The sequence below is a fragment of the Stomoxys calcitrans genome, chromosome 4 (genome assembly GCF_963082655.1).
Source record: "Stomoxys calcitrans chromosome 4, idStoCalc2.1, whole genome shotgun sequence".
Lineage (NCBI taxonomy): Eukaryota > Metazoa > Arthropoda > Insecta > Diptera > Muscidae > Stomoxys > Stomoxys calcitrans.
Window position 1 is genome coordinate 93,874,969 of NC_081555.1, and position 20,493 is coordinate 93,895,461.

The following is a 20,493-nucleotide window of genomic DNA, read 5'->3' on the forward strand; positions in this document are numbered from 1 at the left end:
ACAAGTGCTTTGTTACTGTAGATATAGTTACCTTCTATTATCGTGAGATAACACCATGTGATGGTTGCCAGAATTTCGTGAAAAATAGATTATCAATGATTTTTAGGCTAATAATGGCGAAATAGCAGAAATCTTATGTTCTGCTTTTTCATAAGTCTATTGTAAAACATTTTAAATGTATAGTTACACAGAAAATAAAAGTTGCTGAAATCGGACCTAAATGGAAACAAAAAATGCATTTAAGTTCATTCAATTCAATATAGCTTGTTTGATCATCCCTCGTTACTGAATGAAACGACCGAGTACGAACATTCATGTTTGATTACTAACGAAGTGATTCGAACTGAATGTTCGGTTCGAGCAAATACGAAATCAATCACTCGCCGTGCATCCACCCAAAATCAAGTCGCTGAACAAGTGTACTTGAAAATTTTGCTGCTCGCTGCAGTTCTCTGCTGCCTACACACAAAACAGCATTGACAGCATCAGCCATTGGCTGATCGCAGTGCAGAGAACAATTAAGTTCGGCAAGTTGTGTATTTTTGTTGCTATTAGCATTGATGGATTTGAATAAGGGAAGTAAGATTTTACTTGTCTTCTATTGCGCTTGTGGAGCAAGTTTTAAGTCCTGTTCAAATTCAGACGTACAATGAAACTCAATCAAAATCTTTTATTAAAAAAAGTAACCACGAAAAAATTTCGCGAAAAGCAAATTTTTTTCTTAAGTGTAAATATATAATAATGAATGACAACTCAATAAATTTTGTCAAAACTTGCACTCTCTCGTGCTCTCTTCTGCTGGCAAATAAAGTACGCGGACGACTTCCAGTAAAAATTTGTGCAAATTTGCACAAATTTTTCGGTACCCGAACACAGCTAAAATGAGAGAAAGAGAAACACAAACGTGCATCCTTTCAGTCTACGAGTATCAAACTTGGAAGCAGGATTCACAACTAAGGTTAAGTCACTTGCGGAAACATAAAGTGGATAGGGCCCATGACCATCATTAAGGACGTCAAATCTGCCGATTGAAATATTTTATTGCAGTGCATTTCATTTTGTATCCGTAATTAACCGTATGAAGTAAAAAATGGTTTATTTATGGGAAAAATACCAACTATTTATTTAAGTAGGTCAGTTAGACATGTTTTTGAAAGAATAAACAAATTACCAATAAATTGGTTTATTGACTTGATAACCTATTTCATTGAATTATTCTGCTTGCCATAAATGCAAATCGCAAAACCGTTTATTGATAATAAGAATTTGTTTATTTCAAAATTTAATAAAAATTTCTTAATTGAATTAAGATTTTCATTTTTTTCTGCGTAGTATTGTGTTTCTGCATTGACATAAAGCAGGGTATTGACCATGGCGAAATAATTTAAGGTGGTCTAATTTATACAACAACTACAAATCAAAGGTGCAATCCGCCATCTTGCCATCAAGGTGATCGACGTTTTGCTAATACACTTGTGTGAAATTTGTGTGTATGTGTATATACGTTTGCGTACATGAGCAGAGAAATGGGAGAAAGAAGAGGACAACAAAGGGAATGCAAACAAAAATTTTACATCTTATTACCGTCTAACCTGGCCTGTTGTTTACAGCTGTTCGCGTGAGTCCACCTTTTTCAACACTTTTCATCTCACAATCGTGCCAACTATCACCATGGTACAATTAAGAGCTAGCGTCATTAGCATAACAAGAAAAATCTAGCCCCAATAAAACTACCTTGATTGGCAAATGCCGTAAATGCTTATGTCAAAGTGGTTTTAGAAACAAACGTTGTTTTACAATTTTTTCTTTTCCAAATGTGTTTTAAAGTTGTATTTTCATCAATATAACACTGTTTTGTTGCATATGTGTAGAATATCCGATCAATTATAATTAATTAATTTATATCTTATTATCCGGATTTGACAGTGTAAACGTGGTTTAATTCTCCCATCCACAATCGACTATTAAGATCGAGTTTCGCATTTTTTGGATTATGGCAGCCTAAGGCGGATTTAAAAAGGTGGTCTCACTCGAACAGCTGTTAACAGCCGTCCAGGTTTGACGGTATTTTGTTTTGCATTCTCTTTGTTGTTATCTTCTTTCTCGCATACTCTCTGCACATGTACGCACAGGTATACACACACGCGCACAGATTTCTTTGCGAGTGTTGGCTAAACCATGATCAGCTAGATGACAAGATGGCGGATTGCATCATATGATTTATGGTTGTTTTACAAACGAGGCCACCTTGAATTGTTTTGCCATGATGGCATCCGTTATCGATTAATTCTATTTCAAATTTCGAAGCGAAATGTGCGAGTTTTTGCCCGCAGCAAATTACCTATCGTAATTAAAAAATTTTCGTCTATTTTCAAGAAATTAGGCTAAAAATAAGACATCGAAGTATATATTTCATAAAATAAAACTATAATTATAGTATATTCACATTTTTGGTCCCTTAAATTGGACAAAAATTAACTTTGTGCTTAAGCCAAATTCGGCAAAGCAAATTATCAAATAATCTTCAAACATGACCACACCAAATTTTGTATCATTTTGCCACTAAATTTTTACTTTGGCTGTTGTTTCCTTGTGCCTCCCCGAAAAAACAAACATAATACAAGCACCGTTGGCTGTGCTTGAGGCGACCTAATCCACATAAATGTTTGTCCTCTTTCATATAAAGTAGCAATTTATAGTGTAAAAACAGTAACATATCGTTAAAAAACAATTGCATATTGTTTAGAAATAGTTTTATTTATTTTTTTAGTAGCAATAACCTTTTTTTAACAACCACCATTTGCTTTGTTTACCTTAGAGATGGGAAAATATGCTCGACGTATCGATTTTTTCCTTCCAGAAATCGACACCTTTTTGACAAATTGCTATCGTAAGCCATGATCCAATTTGTATTTGCGGAACGGAACAAATCTTCGAACAAAAACTCACTCGAGAGCGGATGCGATAATTAGGCCCCAGGTGTGATAGCAAAAATGATGAATCATGACATGTCGTAAGACATCTACATGCCGTATAATAGCGCTTTTAATGTCAAGTTCACCGCAATATATGCCACAACCGGTTCCATTCTCCATTTGAATTCCAATGCAATTTATAGTATAAAAACAGTAACATATCTTTAAAAAAACAATTGCATATTGTTATGAAAGTGTTTTATTTATTTTTTAGTAGCAATAATTTTTTTTAACAACCACCATTTGCTTTGTTTACCTTTGAGATGGGAAAATATGTTCGACGTATCGATTTTTTCTTCCCAGAAATCGTTAACTTTTTGACAAATTACGATCGTAAGCTATGATCCAATTCGTATTTACGGAACGGAATTAATGTTCGAACAAAATCTCGCTCGATAGCGGATGCGAGAATTTAGTCCCAGGTGTGATAGCAAAAATGATGAATCGCATGTAAATTGACAATTTTGACAAACATGACATGTCATAAGAGATGGACATGCCGTATAATAGCGCTTTTAATGTCAAGTTCACCGCAATATACGCCACAACCGGTTCCATTCTCCATCTAAATTCCAGTCCCCTCTCTAGTTGATGCACCACATGCTGTTTATGTGCAAGTTTGCACATTTTTGCTGCCATCTGAAGAAGTGGGACAATGTTTTAACAAGGAAGGCCTAAAATCCTTGACCGCACCATATTGCTGTTTCCCAGCCTTTGGTATAAAAACCACTTTAACCCTCTTCCAACATAGAAGTATACAGGCAAATTCTAAACAAGCCCTTAACAATATAACAAATCTTCCCGACTGGCATTCGAAGGCCTCCAAGATAGTGGTTTTCGTCAGAATCCACTAAATAAAAACGCGAAAGAATCAGCCAATATACAATTTTTGGACATTTCTCGTCATTGAGGATGTCAATTTTCTCTTTCTTTGATTTCATATTTTTATTTACGTTTTCCTCTAACTTAACCTAATAAATAAAAGAGAGCTATTCGTTTAAAAGGTTTCTCTAAGTGAGTCCTGTTCGTTTGAGTGAAACAGCGCTAATCCTGGTTGTGCAAGAATTATTTAAAATCTTGGAAAATCTCAAAATGTGAGCAGCCCTTAAAAATGTTTTTGTTACCATTCAGCATTGCTTATGGTATAGTTGGCTTTTTTTATATTTTTATAAGATTTGTCGGATAGTTTCGGCTTTATATGGCAGGAAAAAACCAAAATTGTTTTTGATAGTTTTTTTCAATTTATTTCCAATATTTCAGTTGACTCCGTCTACTAGTATTTATTTGATTAGTTACACTGACACTTTTATTTGTTTAAACCCATTTACCGATAAATGGTTGTACTTACACAATCCTAGCTTTATATTACATTAGGATTCATTGATAATAATAATTTCATTTCAGACAGATATATAAAATACTTATAGCCTCTTCATGAGCATAAATGAAAGATGTATTACTGTATGTGAACCATCATATAAGACTATATTTAAACTCATGCAAATGCCTTCTTCTCAGTGTACTACCACGTTGCCAGACTCATAAAATAAACAATTCTGGGATACTGTTAAAACACTTTATTTAGAAAAATGTCTTAGTACGTTACATAAAAATGAAACTTCAAAAACATTATACATACGTTTTGAGACTTTCTTCAAATTGGATTCCCTTCAATGATAACTACTAATATGCAAACCATATTAATTTAAACTAAAACTAAAAAAATGACGTGTAGCAAAGCGATTGCAAAATGATAGAAGGAAACCATGTTAATAGGGTAATAAATTTCATAAAAAAATTTATTAAAATATTATAATTTATTAACATAAACTGAAAGCACGTCACTTTGTAATTATGTCCATATGTTTTTTTTTTTAATTATATTACACTAAATATAAGATTGGGGTTAAAAAATAATTCGATAATTAACTGTGCATCAAAAATATTTGTTTGAAAGAGTGTAAGAAAGTTCATGTTACAAATGTAAGCATAATTTTTACAGTTGCAAATATTTTAGTTTTTCTTTATTAGGCGTAATCACTTAATTAAATTACATTTTTGTTTTTATTATTATTTTTATTACAAAGTCAACATATTTTAACAATATATTCATGTGTATATATTTTTTTGTTTAATCGCCTTTTTGGGAATTTACAACATGTCCTTAAATTTACGTAATTCAATTACATATTCCTCTCTTTTTAATTAATATTATTTTATTCTAGTTTTTGTTTTCTCTTATATACTAATCTTATAAATAGACTGACTACATACTATAACTAAAAACGTCCTCATTTTTTTAAAAACAAGTTTAACAAAATCAGAATGATATTTTCAATAAATAGAAGGATAATCTATAATGAGGTACTACTTCATAGCGGAGTACCAAGTTTAAAACGAAATGCTTACGCGTCAAAGTTATATATAAATCCAGGGCAATATATCTTTTAAAACAGTATGATTATTTGGCAAATGTGGGGAAAACTAAAAAAAAAAACAAATTTAGTATATAACATATACTAAAACCTATTTTAGATAAATTTGTGTTGTGTGGGAAAAAAATTTGGGTTTTTTTTTGTTTCCTATCTGCAAAATATTTAAAATTGCTGGAATTTCAGGCTTTGGAGATGGAAGGTTTTTAAGGCTTATTTGTATTCTATAGTCGTACTAAGCTCAAGATTCAATATTCTTCTTTACAGTTAAGTTAATTTGATCTTTTTTGCTACAAAAGTTTGCATGGCTCTAAAGGTATTTTTTGGAGATTAGAAAAAGGGTAAAGCAAAAAGTTTAAAAGTTATTAATAAAATTTTGCAGTTGATTCGATTGGTTCGTAGTTCCGTTACTAAAAGACACAAAAATGCATTTAATTTTGATTTTTATTTAATATTTCACGATATGTTAAATAAATAATAAAAGCATTTTTGTGTCCTTTAATTGCGGACCTAAAGTCGAACCAAATGGAAAACTAAAAATTTAAAGTCAACAATAACACACATTGTTATTTATCAAATAAATGTTTTACTAGAGTTGGAAGTGTGGAATAAAGAAAGTGGATTCTGTATTCTACTTGTGGGAGGAAGGCCGTGTGGCACATAATGTGGCAAGTGGAGGGGAAATTATCTCTCTAGAGAATAAGCTATACATTATTTGTATTTATTTCAATCTGATTTGTTTACAAATTGAGAACAATATCTATCGAGGTAGGGCTCGTAATATAATCGGGTGTGTTCTGTGTGTCACTTTTCTTCTAAAATCAATTGCTTATTATCACGTTATTAAAGTTTCAAAATATCTTAAATTTTCATCATGAGATTTCTTAGATAAAACCAAAAAAAGTATCTTACAACAAATAAACAAATTTTAAGTCCATTGTGATACCACAGTAGCGACAGACTAAGGCTTCTGGCGGGAATCGAACCCTTGACCCCTGCACAGGTAATTCAAGCACGCTACCACCTCGGCTACCGAGGCGCCCAACAAATAATTAATTTGCGTGATAATTACATATTGATTCGAGGGGAATAAGTGAAACCCAGAACACACCTTAATGTTCGCATTGAAATTTGGAAGAATGGGAAGGATAGTTAAATGCATCAATTATTACAGTGAATACAAAGAGTAATACCAATCTTAACAAGTAAAAAGGCATTAAGTTCGACAGGGCCGAACTTTGGATACCCACCACCTCGGGTATATATTTAAACCCAATTTCATCACAATCCAAAGAAAATCGGATAATTTATGCACTCAAATTCGGCACGGGCATTGAGTGGTCCTATAAATATAAGTCACTGTTGAATTTTGTATTTCAAATTTCAATAAAATCGGGTAAGAAATAAAGCTTTTATGAGCTTCAGACCGATATGCCGGTCTATATGACAGCTATATCTAAATGCAGTCGCATGACAGCTGGCCTAAAACTACTCTCTGTTTCAAATTTCAGTTAAATTGGACAGAAAATAATGCTTTTATGGGCATCAGACCCTTTATCGGCAGATCGGTCTATATGGCAGCTATAACTAAATATAGTCCGATCTAAAATATATTTGGGTCAGATATTGGTAGGCCTAAAACTATTCACTGTTTAAAATTTCAGCAAAATCGGATGGAAAAATAAGTTTTTATGGACATTAGACCCTTTATCGGAAAATCCGTCTATATAGAAGCTATATCCAAATATGGTCCGATTTGGCCCGTTCAAGAACTTAACCAGCGTGCATCAGAAAGACGTATCTGTGCCAAATTTATCTCAATTTTTGAAACCTGTAGAGTGATTACAACAGACGGATAGACGGACATGCACACGGACATCGTTAAATCGTCTTAGAATTTTACGACGATCCGAAATATATACTTTGTAGGGTCGGAAATTGATACTTCGATGTATTGCAAACGGAATGACTAAATGAATATACCCCTTATCCTACGGTGGTGGGTATAAAAAGGAAATAGTGTGAATGCTGTGATTTTTCAGTGGGTTGGGATTGGAAGCCACATCATCATAAGTGAGAAGCCAGATTTCATTTTGTGGGTCATGAATGGTACTCGAACAAAGATAAGGATTACGTCCAAACGGCTGAATGATATAATAATTTTGTTAAAAAAATGCTAATAAAATGGCTAATAAAATTTTCATGAATTAGCATTGTCGTTGCCTCAGTGCTTAAGTAAAAGTGCGGTAGACAGTAAGTAAAAGTAAGAAAGGTAACAGTTGTGTGAGAGATAGAGATCACAGTTAAATTAGGAGTGTTGGTGGCATCACAATGGACTAAAATTGTATAAGTGAGTTTGAAATGACTGCCACTCTTACCCTACCTAACCCATGCGAAATGGACTGGGGTTAAGATTAAAGGTTATCGCTGTGGTAGCCGAGTTGGTATCGTGATCGGATTATCAGTACGGGTGTCTTAAATTCGATTCTTAGCAGAGGTCTGATCCATTGATACTGTAGTATCATAATGTATTGATAAAGTCTTAAATGAGCCTGTTTAAAAAAAATTAAAAGAACTAAGCAATGCCTACCATTGTGTGGAAAATATTTGAGCATGCATTAAAATAAAGATTGAAGGGGAACGATTCTGCTCAATTAAGACTAACTGCCAAAACTACCAACTTTTTTGTCCTTTGATTCGTTCAGCTGATTTTATAAAGGGGAAAAGCCAATTTCGATGAATTGTTGAAAGAATCGTGTGACAAAAATTAAGGGGTTTTGGCAGTAAATGTTAGGCCGTACCATACGCATAGGATAGCTGTGAGCACCACATGGGCTGGATATCTGCGATTTGTCCGATGTTCATCGTTATCATGAGAAGCTCAGTTAAGAGCTACCGGGTGAATCCACTGTTTGCAGATAGTAGAACGGACCATACGGGGAAGCTGCAACTGCAATCGCACCACATGGGCTGGAGCTCTGAGCTGCGATTTGTGTGATGTTCATCATTATCATGAGAAGCTCAGCTGAGAGTTACCGGGCGAATCCACTGTTTGTACATAGTGTAACGCTCCATACGAGGAAAGTTACACTGCAGTAGCACCACACGGGCTGGATCTCTGAGCTGCGATTTGTGAGATGTTCATCGTTATCATGAGAAGCTCAGCTGAAAGCTACCGGGCGAATCCGCTGTTTGCAGATAGCGGGGAAGGTGCAACTGCAGCGATCAATCCCATGGCAGCCGGTTGTACCTACTGGATTGACCCGATGGAGTTCTTCATTGGCAAGGACAGCTGCCTCTGATTACAACACACTGCTACAACAACAACTAAAAGGGTATCGAGTGAAGTCTCAGCGAGAGGCCGAGGCACCGGCTCTTGGTTAAATACTGTGTTCCTATGATACTTGACATAACAAGGTGAATCCCTGGCGCGTTTAAATAATCAATTACCATCATGTTCCCGAGGCGACCGGTCCTTTGGACCAGAACGAGCTTGCTCACCTATTGTAGCTTATTTGAGGCACTGTGATCATGCGTATAACACCGGACACTGTGTTGGAAAGGCAACCATCCACAAACCCACCAAGAGCATATGTAACCCAAATGGACATCAAGCCCCATCATGGAAATAATAAGCTCAACTTAAAGATATTTGAGAGTAGAGTACGTCAGAAAGTGTCTGGACGACTCCAACTTCAAAAAATAACCAAAAGAACTAATGATTGTGGAATTTTGGATATCAAATGAAAGGTTTTTAATAGTAGATCAAAACGAAAGATAGACATTTTAACCCGGCACGGAATAATTATGAGCACAGCATAGACTGAATGTTTGACTTCCAATCTATGTGGTGTTCATCGTTATCATGAGTAGCTCAGCTAACATTATCCGGACGCCTTCACAGGGTGCGAATACAGAGTTACAGCAAGTGCTGTCGCGAACAGTCAAAGGTATCGAGTGGAGAATCTCAGTAAGAAGACGGTCTTAAAGTCTGAGTGCCCATGATGCTCGATATGAGATTGCGATTCCTCAGCCTAAAAGATGAGAATTTAAAAATATGAACAAATTTTACAGTCTGTCTATCGCAAAATAAGTCGCAGAGCATCCAGCTAGTAAATTATAATAGAACACTTTTTAGGTTGGGTTTGTTTGATCCGCCTTTGATCATTCTTAAATCCGCCCATGACGCTGAACGCCTGGGTTTGAATCCTGGGGGGACCATTAGAAAAAATTTTTAGCTGTGATTTTCCCCTTCTAATGCTGGAAACATTTGTGATGTACTATGCCTGTAAAACTTCTCTCCAAAGAGGTGTCGCACTGCGGCTCGGCTATAAAAAGGGGGCCCCTTATCAATGAGCTTAAACTTGAATCGGACTGCACTCATTGTTATGTGAGAAGTTTGCCCCTGTTCCTTCGTGGAATGTTCATGGGCAAAATTTGCAATTTAGCCACTATAAGTGGATGAAGATACATTCGGTACGGATGCTAATGTGAAGTGTTTTTCAGATGAGGTTTTTATAATACGTACATAATACGCAATTATGATGAAAACATTTGTCATAAATGATATATATGCTTTTTACCAATGTTAACAGAAGAGGAGAAGGAACGATTTCATTTAGATATTACAACGGCACCTAATCTCAAAAGAAGTGAGTTGAATATTAAGTTTTAAAACTAAATATTCAACTCTCCTAATCCTAAGCTCCAGCAAAATAAAAATTTCTTCGTCGAACGAAACTTTTAAAAAAATGTTTAAAATGAAAAAATTATTTAGTTATACAAACTATTGTTAATTGTGCTCATCAGCACTAAAGTGAAAATAAGGAATAAGGCTCTAAGCCCAAGCAAATGATGTGAACAAACTAAAACAATTATTTTCCCATGCCAAAAATGACAAATTCATATGTTGGTGAATTGCAATTGCCATGAATACTATTCATCTTTGTACACGAGTAAGCGAGTGAGTGAATGGGGGTTGGGTTGTTATGTTATGAATACATGATTGTTATGGACCTATTGACATTACTGAATTATTGTTGCATATTCTACAAAATCGCTTTGCAACGTTAATCCATCTACAACATCCAATAGAATTTCTATGTCCTTTTCGCTATTTATAATGCTGGGTGCACCCACCAACCGAATGTTTTTACCATCGATGTTGGTGGAGAAGGTCTTATTTTTGAATATTACTGCGCGATCATAAGGCATTCGTGATTGTTGGCGATTTTGTATGGACCGTCTGAACATAACGCAAGATGGTTGATATTTACCGCGATCCTCTTCACTTATATTGTACTCCTCCAAGTTTCCGGTGTAGGTGACAAACGTACTTTTTGCCAGTGTAGAAGCGGACAACTCATAAAGTGTCACCTTGCAGCTCCATAGGTCGGATGGAAGGTGTATTGCTTTAGCACTGTTTGCTAAATTTATTAACGGCATATCTAATTGATTTTTCACAAGGGGAGTCTGCCTCTTGGGTTCCAATGGCATGTTGATGACATACCATGTCTCAAAACAGGTAATTTTTTTAATTATTTTGTCGCCTTGTTTTGATATGACAACTTTTTCGGCAGGCGGTTTGCGTATTGTAGGCGTGAGATCTGTTGGTGACTTAGCATCTCCCACTTGTTGGTTCGTGGCTGCCAAAGAATTTTCTTTGGCGGCAGCCGGCGTAAAAAGTCGCTTTTTATTATTTGTAACCATTATGGGTGAGCTTCGAGTATTAGGCAGGCGTTTTTTCCTTTGAATTGGTGATGTGGATGCTGGTGAAGTATCTGTTTTTGCCTTCGAACTATTTTTTGGAAGCAACACTTTGAATTTTTTCTTATCCTCAGGCGCAGAAACTTCCGAATCCGTATCCTCTGCTGTGTCCAATGGAAGGGATAGTTTTGCATTTCTTTCGGATTTGCTCTGCTCAAAGGATTTGCTCTCTGCCTCATCTTCGGTCTCCTCTTCGTCCAGTGACAAAGGGAAACTTTCCTCAGCAGAATCATCTAAATTGGTAATCATGGGTTTTACAGGCTGAGTCTTTTTACCCACTACAGAATTTAGTATACGCGGTGCCGGTTTATCTGGAATTGAAGATACCGGTGTACTGGTTTTTGCTGCAACTCGAGGATTATTTCGTAGACCTAGTTTATGATTAAGTATTTTTGGCTTGTTAGCCGAAGAGGATGACATAGTCAGTAAATTGTTTGTAAGGACAGTTGTAGTTGATTGTTGCTGTTTTCTTACATTCTCACTACTTGTATTACGAGCTGTGGGCAATTTCTTTTTCTCACCGTCGACCACTTGGCTGTTCTTCATAGTGGGTAGTTTGTTTACTTTCGTTGGGAGAACATCGCGTTTATTGCTTTTGCCTTTCGCTTTTTTGGCATCATGGCGATCCTCATCTTCATCATCGCCATCATCATTCTCGTCATCATCTAGAGTAATACTATCGGAGAATTCTATAACTCCCGGTTTACTTAAGCTTGCAGAGCCAGCCTTCGACTTTGTTATCAGTACATCGCCTTTTTTGTTAATGATATCATTTACGTTTACAATAGTGAATGTAGGCATTGTCTCAAAGTCATCCATTGTGGAATTCGGAGACTCATCATTCAACGATATAACTTCAGCTGTTGTTGCTATCGGCGAGGCCTTTGTGGTTGTTTGGCTATTCGCTTGAGAATTCGATGAAATTGTTTTAGAGTTCGTGGCTATTTTAGAATTCTGCGTACTGCTGCCACTTGCAGGAATAATTGTTGAAGCCAATGCAGATTTAAGCTTATCGATTGGTTTTATGGGCAGAGTTTGCAACTTACTTTGTTGTTGTTTTTGTTGCTGTGTAGGCGCGGATGGAGGAGAACTGGTTGCTGTAGAGGACGTTAACAGTTTTGAAGTACTATTTGAACTTTCCTTCCTAACTACGGGCTTTGGAGAGCTTGTTCGCATCCTGTTGGGAACGCTCGTAGCATTCGACGATCCCATCAATGTTTTCTGTGCACCCACTGGTGCGTGTGTTGATTGTGCAAAAGACTTGTTAGACATTGGCGTTTTATTGTTACCACCGGGGGTCTGCTGAATTTGTCTACTTGGTACTGTTTTTGCGGCCAATTTAGATGGAGTATTATCATGCTGGGAAATTTTACTTGAGTCGATTATTCTTCTCTTTGCTAAAAATTGAGGCTGTGGCATATTTTTATTTCCTCCGTTTACTGGTGGTTTTCCCTCGCTACTTGTGTTGGTTTTTTGAACTGGTAAAGGGCGCTGAAGGCGATTCGCTTGATTTGTAACCATTGAAGAATTCTCCTTGATGGGCATTCGTACTTTGACTCCCGTGGAAGTGGTAACCAACATTTGCTTACGTGCCACTGTGTACGAGCCGTCGCTGTCACTATCATTAGCATCATCTAACTTACGTTTTTGTGCCATAGAGCTACCGCTGCCAGCTAAGAAATTTTGATTGCGTTGGGCATTTGCAGACTGAAGTGAACGCCGAAGCTGTTGTAAGTGTGTGGGTGCCGTTCTTACCATTGAAGCTGGCGTAGAAAACAGGCGTTTAACATTAGCATTAGGCGTTTGAGAGGACGTCTTACCGGTTGTAGCGCTTGGTGTTGCAGGCACATTACGGGACTTAGGTCTTCCTTTATGCGCGCGCTTTGATATCTCTTCTTCAATTTCTGATATATCCGAGTCCAAAGCCTCATCCTTCTCATCTAGTTTGTAGGCTTTGTCGCCTTTTGTGTCATAATTCTGTGAATCATCGTCGATTAATTCGTCTTCCGAGTTACGATTGTAGAAATCATCTGAGGAAGTTGAATTTTTTCGACGTTTTCCATCAGCGCCCATTGATGATTTCGCAGAAGAAGCGGCTCCTCCTACATTGCGTACCATCCTTGGGGTTACCATATCCTCACTGGCATATTTTGGGTTAGGTTTAATTGCCCTTCTTGATCTTCCAGAGGCAATAGTTGGCGTTGGCGTTTCCTCTCTAGCTGGCGTAGAAGCCTTAGAAGCGCGCGATACAACTTTTGCTTTCTGGTTTGATCGCATGGCTGACATAGTTGATGCTTGCGGCCTTTGCTGCGCTATTCTTGGGCTATTGCTGTTGTTGTCCCCAACTGGCCTCTTTTTAATAGGCCCCCTAGACTGACTTGATGCAGCCAGATGTTTGGGAGTAACTCCCATAACACCACCCGCGGCACTAGAATGTGACTGACGGGCGTTCGAATTTCCTCCACCTTTTTGATGATCTTGGTAGTGCTGTTGAGTCTTTTGAGCCGAAGTAGATTGTGTTCTTCGTATTGGCGGTGATGGTGTCGGGGATAATGAGTTATGTGATAGCTTTTCCAAACGTACTACGCAGGCGCGAGTCTTCTTTGTCTCCGAAATATTTAATTTTTTTCCCACACGCATTTTTCACATCTGGAAATCATATGATATGATCTGAAAAAATATGTAGAAAAAAATATAAAACTGGAATTAATACTATACGCAGATGAAATAAGTTAAAAAATTCAATGTTGAATGTAAAAAATCACTAATAACATGTGTAGAATGTTGCGCATATATTATTCGTTGCATGCAGGACAGATATCAGAGTTCCCAAGTTGAAATAACGATACGAGTTTAGATTGCTACACCATTTGGAGTTTATTTCAGCCAGAGTCCTAGCTAGAGTAACTCACGAGAAAACTCATGAGACAATCACGAGTCACGGTTAAACAAATATTTTCCTATGAAGCGAATAATTTTTTCCATGCGTCTCAAATCATACAGCCTAACCACTTATTGGTTCTTTTCCTTTCTTCCCATCTGTAGGCAGATTCGTACGTTGAAGTACCGTATGATTTGAGAGTATATGAAAAATTTTGTAACCAACCTACGAAACACGTCCCAAAGTTGTGTTTGTTGCGATATCTGGTCGTTTTCCACTTGCAAAGAAGATCTCCGATCATTGAGCTCGTCTCGAAAGAGAAATAGACAAAAATTGTAAAATTTAATGATGTTCGCTCTAACAGGCAAAAAAAAACTTGAAAATGAAGTTTTTGTTTGTTTTTTTTTTTTTGTTTCGTTAGAGTTTTGTGTGTCGTGCGTGTTTCGTGAGTCATGATTTTTCTGGTGAGTCGTGATTTTTCTCGTGAGTCGTGATTTTCTCGTGAGTGGTGATTTTTCTCGTGAGTCGTGATGAGTGTCGTGAGTCGTGATGAGTGTCGTGAGTCGTGATGAGTGTCGTGAGCATGATTTCACTCACGCACGAAGAATTTTAATTTAATCACGGCCACGCGCGATCACGTGATTAGATTTGGATCTCACTCACGAATCACGTGACTAACAAGTGAATCACACGACACATCTCTAATGAGGAAGTTGTAAGTGGATTGGCGATATGATGTCGTATCGCCCATCTAACTCCAGACATGTCTCAGAGGGGCTCCAAGTCAGTGAGCTGGAAATACGGGTGATCCTCATCATTGCAGCTCAGGAGGAAATAAAGACAGGAGCTCATTACGAGCTTTAACTTAAGCATCGTTGTTGTTGTAGCAGTTTATTCTGTTCTATTTTTCGTCTGCTTGATTCTGTGGAGTGTCAAGACCCAGGAACTCTTCGACTAAGGTGGGGTGCGTCCACAGGGATCTGGATCTGAGTCGGGTGGGTCTGACTGGGCAGTTAAAAAGGTGACGTGTATCGTGCGGTCCCTGGTTGCAATCGGGACATACATCTTGCACGTCGGCATCCATCCTTGCTCTATAGGAGTTGAGGCGGCTGCATCTGGTGGAAAGTAATTGACCCAGAACCACTCTGGTTTGCCGTCGTTCTTCAAAGACTACATTCGCTGGTAGCCATTTATTGCATCTGCTACCGTGTCTGCATGAATGTTGTCCAGACCTGCTTTATATGCCGGTTGATCTAGAGGTTCTCTCTTGTAGCGCTGAACCTCACGCTCTAGATCATGTAGATCTACCTTAAGTCTTCTGGGCGGTGGATACCTATCCACAAGATGATGATTTGGATGGTCTCTGCGATAACAGCCCAAAAGGTATTTTTTAGACAGCATGTAGTTATGTCTTCGCACTGGTAGGATCTTTGTCTCCTGATGGAGGTGGACAAAATGAAAACTGAGGAGACAACCCGTCGCAGTTCGGAGCATTCGGCATTCTGACAGATCTGAATATTATTCCACTGCGTGTCACAAAGTTGACGAGACCACACTGGCGCTGCTGCATAACTTACCACAGACCGGCCAATTGCTTTGTTCGTGGTCAACAAGGTTTCTTTGTCTGCAACCCAAGTACTGCCAGCAAATGACATTATCCCCACTTGGCATTTTGGCATGTGTAAGAGCTGTCAAATGTGACGCCAAGTATTTTGGGACACTTGATGGTCGGAATCATTTCTCCATCAACCATCACAGTCAGCTCAGTATTCACCCCACGCGTATTTGTAGTGAACAATGTGGCTGAAGATTTGGTGGCAGATATCTTCAGATTTCTGGCAGCGAAATCGTGCTCTCCTCGTGTGGATTGTCGTTTGCTATCTATAGGCATCCTGTGGTAGTGCTAAGGGCTGCTAAAGATTTGAGGATTCTGTTTCTTGCCCTATCGCTTTCGCCACTACAGTAAGCTGATGACGCGAATAGGCCCTAGGATATTAGAATTTTCGGGTGATTAACTATCGGATTCCGTTGTGCAACGATTTTGAATTCAAGCTCCATTGAGACCTCTTTAGTGCAATAGTGTGGCTGAGGGTTTTTTGGGCGATTTTATATTGCGACACCCGAAAAATTCTGCCAAATCTGTGCAAATAAGTATTTATCCGTTCACACAGCTCATGGAGTTATAGAGGGTCGTAAAGGGAGCTTAGAGAGATAGAAGTTTAGGAGACCACCTTCTGGGGAATTTTCAGTTTCTAAACTATACGTATGAATGGCGACCGCGCGTTTAGTTCACAATCCACCTCATTGTCGAGTGTAATCGACAATTTTAAATGCCTTGGAAAGCTTTTTTTGTTATGGTCGTGGTTGACATGTTGGGTTGTTGTTGTTGTGTTGTACATTGCGGTGGCAGCCCTTGTCGATGAAGGACTCCATCCGGTACATACAACCGGCTGCCATGGGATTGTGTGGTGATGTGGCGTTAATTACTTTTGTCGAACTGTGCATCTTCCAGAATCCATGCTAATGATCTTTTGGAAGAAGGAAACCATTTAAACTGTGTATCATTAGCGCCTCAAGCGTCCTTGCGATCCGGGTAGAGGAGAGATCGGTTTGTATGACTCTCCTTGGTCTGTACGTCAAAGTCTCCACGATGTATCGTACTTTCTGCGGCGTTCTCCGTATAGATAGATTATCAACAACCTGATGCGACCATTCCTGTGGTACAGAAGAGCGTGCCCACCAGCAACAGCAATTTAAGACTTTTCTCTTTCGTAGCAAACACGCCAATATAAATAAAGAACAATCGACATTTCTCAAAGAAAAATTGATACTAAGTGGTAATTATCTTTAAACCATTTCTTTCCTGAATAAATTTAAATTGTACAGTTTAAGTTGATTGATGCATTTGGTATGACAGTTTTTAGTATTCCTACTATTAGAAATAACAAAATTAAACAACTAATCAAATATCTGGTAACTCTTTAGAGAAGAGAAATTGGCGGGAGTTTTACACCCCTCGCCACCCTCAGACTAGATTAATTTAGCTTCAATGAAACACTCATATATATATGTATATATATACATTATATATGTTAAAATCTAAAAGATTTGCCAAAAGACGCAACAAATTTTCCAAATAAATATTATAACTTGAATACGAAAAAACTATTTTATTTTTGACACTATGTTGTACAGTCACAACAAGCATTCTTGACGAATAAGGCAACAGCGACAATCGTAGTCTCAATGTGTGCAGACGACGTTTCACAGTACATTCGTTGGATTCTATTGCGCGGATTTTTCACAATAACCAAAAGAAAATCCACAGATGGACAATAAACTTACTTTTATTTGAAGACTCGAAAAACTGTTTCACATAAACACATCAATCGGAAATTTCATTTGTCGGGTTAATTTACAAAGGGTACAGATAAGTATTATTTTTCAACGAATTTCAATGTATTTCTTTTCTTCACAAACTTCCACAGCAAGCAAATGGTAGTACGCCGCCGAAAGGTAAAGAAGAAAAAACCTAATTGTTTTGTAGTTAATACGATTCACACGTTCAGATTTGGTAATTTTCCAATCATTTATATTCTTGCGATGTGTTCTGGACTACTTTTTATTATTTTACGTGAATATTCTTGAGTAAAAAGTGAAATTGCAACGTAAACGATGTCAAGACAGACCGACCAACGCTTTGTGAAATTGTACGACAGAAAACAACAGTCTCCGTAGCTGCATTCATACACCGCCGTCACTATTTTCCTATTACGAAAAAGTGTCGCCGCTTCAAATATTACGTCGCTGTTAGTATCTCTTATTGCTAAGTTCAATTTATGTGAAAAGAAATTCTTTATGTACAGAAAATAGAGCTTAAGACATTTTAAACTTGATATTTCATAATTATACAAAAAAAAACTAATAGCGAAATTACAAAACAATATTAAGAGCAATAAGAATGTTTTACTGTCAAGTATATTAGAAGACATTAAGACTTTTCATACCATTATAAAAATGCTTAATCTCCACTTTCTATGATGTTTTTATTCTCTAGGAAAAATAATTACTTTCATGCCAGGTAGTTGGATTCAACATCCAGACGCTGATAAAAAAATATATACAGGCGGCACAGCCGTTTATGATCACGTATCGGCTTTGTTTCTATATCGTGTGAAAAATAAACTGAGTAGGCATTCACAGGGATTTGATTACGCATCATATCCAATAGTTCATCATGATGCGTTATCAAATCCTGATGAATGGCGTTTCTTCCGCCATCTTGCAACAATTCCGCCATATTGCTAAATGTAATAGATTGCATCTCAGGGACTTGTTCTTTTACATGCTAACGTCATTTTGACAACTAGTTGTCAACTGTCACAAACAATAGAGCAAAACAAAAGCGAAAAAAGCAAAACAAATTGCAATCTAAAAATGGATGAAAAATGGTCGACTTCACGATTTCTTCCGATTGTGTAATGTTGAGTTTGAACAGATTTCGACTTCTTTGGCTTGTTCAAAAACCGATTTTCCTCTTTTATAGGCCTTAAAAGGCGATTTTCATAAATCCTTCAATGGCATGGGGCACGCACATACGGTTTGCGTTTGAATGTGGTGTATGAAAGAGCTTTCCTTGGTTAAAGGGAGAGTTGTGCAAAACAAGCAAGAAGAAGAAGTAAACCATACCAGAGCAACGACGTCGGGACGGATCTGTGAACGAAATCCAAAAATGGAGTCATCAACATAGTGTTGTGCCATTCTCGATTAAAAACTGCTCGCTTTTAGTGGAATTCGACGAAGTGCTCATCCGCCTATCGTTTTACAATATGATGTGATGCCTCATGGGCATAATGTTAGTACACCAGCAGCAGACGGAAGAGGTTCCATTACAACTAAAAGTGGCACCGACTGTGACATACGACAGAAAATTGAGCCTTTTGGTGGCTTCCACTCGTAGTCATTATGATCCCTACGATTATGTCAACAGAGTCTTATGTGGGTGTCACACTATAGGATATACTCCGCCGGAAGCTAAAGCACCATGCATGGACATTGCAAGTTTGCCTATGGCTTAATTGCCACCAAAGCACCATATATGGCTTATATGCCACCAGAACAGCAAACCAGAATCTTAAATCCCGTATATTGCGCGTCCATAGGTTGCAGATAGTAGAATGTTTTATACGGAGTAACTTTAACTGCAATCAGCGGTATCGATTGGAGAGTCTCAGTGAGAGGTCGGCTCTTGCTTAAATACTGAGTGCGTATGATGCTCGATATGACAACACGAGTTATTGGCGCTTTTAAATAACCAGCGGCAATTGGTCGTATAGACAGGAACAGCCTGCTCACCTACAAGAGCTGGACGAAGATCGCCACTTTCACATTCAAATGTGGATACAACAACAACAAATGTGCCAGTTCCATGATATATGCCCATCATGCCAAAAGAACCGAAAGCTGAAGGAGGATTCGAGAAAATTAACATTGCGGAAGTTGCAACTTTTAGACCGGTTGACCGATTAGCAGAAAATCCTTTGGTCAGAATTCTTGCACACCGGAACCACCCAGAATTTATGAGCAGAAACCCAATCTATTGCCTTCCTTAAGACCATCCCCCACTAGCGAAGAAACTGAAAGGGAAGGCAACAATAATGAACACAGTTAATAACAAGAAAACAAAATATGCCTATGAGAAAACCGCAGACAATGTGTTGAATAGACTATTGTACTATACCCAGATGTGGGCGTTGGTCAGCATCACATGGCAGAAGGTATTTATTACTTTTCTAAATACCAAAAACACGTTTTTAAACTTACTTTCTTATTTAAAGAGCAAACTCAATTCAGTGAAATACTTAAACCCAATGAAAACATTCCAATGAAGATTGTAATTGCGCTTTGAAATCTTCTGAAAGTAAACTTTTTAGTATATGTGTGTTAATGGTGGTGTTCCAAGGTTGGGATTTATCTGACGATAAAACCCCGTTTGTGGTGCCATGAATTGCCTTGCCGGTATGCTGGCGTTTAGCGCGGCTAGGGCTCGCCGGATGGGGGTGGTTCTTGCAACCATGACATCTATCACACCATAAACCAAAAAAAATCATACCGGTCTTTGCGTAAGAAAGAAAGAAAAAGGTAGGCCAAAATAAGTCCATGAAAAAAAGGAACAGGAGACAATGTCGAAAAAAAAAAAAACAAACACGTTCACTCACGAAATTAATGGACAAATAACCTACACTGCACCGGACGATACGTGGCTTGGCGGCTGGTATGCCAAGCACTTGGCCCTCCCACAGAAGCCACGATCGGGCTTCACCATGATACCTACACCATGCCCTAGGTATCCCAACATCGGTACCCCTACTTACCTCTTACATGCTCCCTACCACCTTCCTAAAATCGGCCTAAGCCAAACACATTTCTAATTCCGTAT

The 20,493-nt window shown here is 37.9% G+C and overlaps 1 protein-coding gene across 2 annotated transcripts; it reads right to left on the minus strand.

The window, feature by feature from the left end:
* Positions 1 to 10,316: 10,316 nt before the first annotated feature.
* LOC106085154 (uncharacterized) lies at positions 10,317 to 17,550 on the minus strand. 2 transcript variants are annotated; one of them, XM_059366834.1, is made up of 3 exons: positions 17,400 to 17,550; positions 12,994 to 13,843; positions 10,317 to 12,936 (listed from the first exon to the last, which is right to left on the minus strand). In XM_059366834.1, the coding sequence occupies exons 2-3, from the start codon at positions 13,811 to 13,813 to the stop codon at positions 10,433 to 10,435; spliced, it is 3,324 nt and encodes a 1,107-aa protein (XP_059222817.1). In that variant the 5' UTR covers positions 13,814 to 13,843; positions 17,400 to 17,550; the 3' UTR covers positions 10,317 to 10,432. The 2 variants fall into 2 exon arrangements, with proteins under 2 accessions (XP_059222817.1, XP_059222816.1); XM_059366833.1 differs by having other exon boundaries at positions 10,317 to 13,843.
* Positions 17,551 to 20,493: the final 2,943 nt, after the last annotated feature.